At 45.6% G+C, this 2,149-nt stretch overlaps 1 protein-coding gene across 1 annotated transcript; it reads right to left on the bottom strand.

Annotated features, from left to right (window-relative positions):
- Nucleotides 1-718: 718 nt before the first annotated feature.
- On the bottom strand, nucleotides 719-1,240 carry LOC138359627 (golgin subfamily A member 6-like protein 7). The gene has a single exon (XM_069319034.1). It carries the CDS (start codon nucleotides 1,238-1,240, stop codon nucleotides 719-721), a length of 522 nt encoding a protein of 173 aa, XP_069175135.1.
- Between the last annotated feature and the right edge of the window lie 909 nt (nucleotides 1,241-2,149).

Genomic DNA, 2,149 nt, shown 5'->3' with positions numbered 1-2,149 from the left:
GGCCGCAGCCCCATCATGGTGCAAAGCATCACCATGATAAAAAGAATACCGTTTTTCTCCGCGAAAATGACGCTACTAATTTATAATTATAATGTGTAGACTGTTTTAGTATCATTTTATAGTTATTAACAGTGATTTTCAAGTCGTCTCGCAGGAAAAAGTATGAGTTTGTGCATGAAAATAATATATATTATTATTGAAAATGAATGCGAATTTTCGTATTTCGTAGAAAGAGGAAAATGAAACGTCCTATCCAGGGGAAACGCTGCCAATATGGGGTATGAGGATAGAGGAAACCCTCTATCCTCATAGAGCGTTCCTCTATCCTCATAGAGCGTTCCTCTATCCTCATAGAGCGTTCCTCTATCCTCATAGAGCGTTCCTCTATCCTCATAGAGCGTTCCTCTATCCTCATAGAGCGTTCCTCTATCCTCTTAGAGCGTTCCTCTATCCTCTTAGAACGTTCCTCTATCCTCATAGAGCGTTCCTCTATCCTCATAGAGCGTTCCTCTATCCTCATAGAGCGTTCCTCTATCCTCATAGAGCGTTCCTCTGTCCTCATAGAGCGTTCCTCTATCCTCATAGAGCGTTCCTCTATCCTCATAGAGCGTTCCTCTCTCCTCATAGAGCGTTCCTCTATCCTCTTAGAGCGTTCCTCTATCCTCTTAGAGCGTTCCTCTATCCTCTTAGAGCGTTCCTCTATCCTCTTAGAGCGTTCCTAAATCCTCTTAGAGCGTTCCTCTATCCTCATAGAGCGTTCCTCTATCCTCTTAGAGCGTTCCTCTATCCTCATAGAGCGTTCCTCTATCCTCATAGAGCGTTCCTCTATCCTCATAGAGCGTTCCTCTATCCTCATAGAGCGTTCCTCTATCCTCTTAGAGCGTTCCTCTATCCTCATAGAGCGTTCCTCTATCCTCATAGAGCGTTCCTCTATCCTCATAGAGCGTTCCTCTATCCTCATAGAGCGTTCCTCTATCCTCATAGAGCGTTCCTCTATCCTCATAGAGCGTTCCTCTATCCTCATAGAGCGTTCCTCTATCCTCATAGAGCGTTCCTCTATCCTCATAGAGCGTTCCTCTATCCTCATAGAGCGTTCCTCTATCCTCATAGAACGTTCCTCTATCCTCATAGAGCGTTCCTCTATCCTCATAGAGCGTTCCTCTATCCTCATAGAGCGTTCCTCTATCCTCATAGAGCGTTCCTCTATCCTCATAGAACGTTCCTCTATCCTCTTCCACATGGATGGGAGGGATAGAACACCTGTGGACGACACCAACACGGAAATTAAGTAACTCAAGAACATACAGTCTCCGTGGTGTAGTGGTAAGACACTCACCTGGCGTTCCGCGAGCGCTTTGTCCTGGGTTCGTATCCTGGCCGGGGAGGATTTACTGGGCGCAAATCCTTAACTGTAGCCTCTGTTTAACGCAACAGTAAAATGTGTACTTGGTTGTAACAACGATTCTTCGCGGCAGGGATCGTATCCCAGGGACCTGCCCGAAACGCTAGGCGTACTAGTGGCTGTACAAGAATCTTGAGGTTATCTTGAGATGATTTCGGGGCTTTTTAGTGTCCCCGCGGCCCGGTCCTCGACCAGGCCTCCACCCCCAGGAAGCAGCCCGTGACAGCTGACTAACACCCAGGTACCTATTTACTGCTAGGTAACAGGGGCATTCAGGGTGAAAGAAACTTTGCCCATTTGTTTCTGCCTCGTGCGGGAATCGAACCCGCCCCACAGAACGGGTTCGTTGAATGTAACAACTCTTGTATATATATATCTCAAAAAAATACATATACACTATAGAACTGAAGGTAATTCAAAAGTTTATTGTGTTGACAGAAAAGCCTGGTATTTCTAAGGTGTCAGAAGTGACGTTAGTGTCTACGTGATTGATGCTCCAAGATGGAAGTCGTCCAAGGAAGCTGGTAATTCGGTCATTAGGAATCTAACAAGGGGGGGTATTCTGTTAAGTGGCTTCACGTACCTTCAGTATTTTAAGAATTACATGCTCATTTACAAGCCTAGTCTCCAGGTTTAATATTTACAAATTTGCATCTTGTTGTATGGCTGAGGATGATACGGTATACAATACCCCCCCCCCACCCGTGTAGACATGTGTGTGATCCCCCTTCACCGTGTGTATATGTG

This window comes from Procambarus clarkii, chromosome 92, assembly GCF_040958095.1.
Source record: "Procambarus clarkii isolate CNS0578487 chromosome 92, FALCON_Pclarkii_2.0, whole genome shotgun sequence".
Taxonomy (NCBI): domain Eukaryota; kingdom Metazoa; phylum Arthropoda; class Malacostraca; order Decapoda; family Cambaridae; genus Procambarus; species Procambarus clarkii.
Note: the sequence above shows the minus strand (reverse complement) of the source record. Positions and strands in the feature narration are given on the sequence as shown.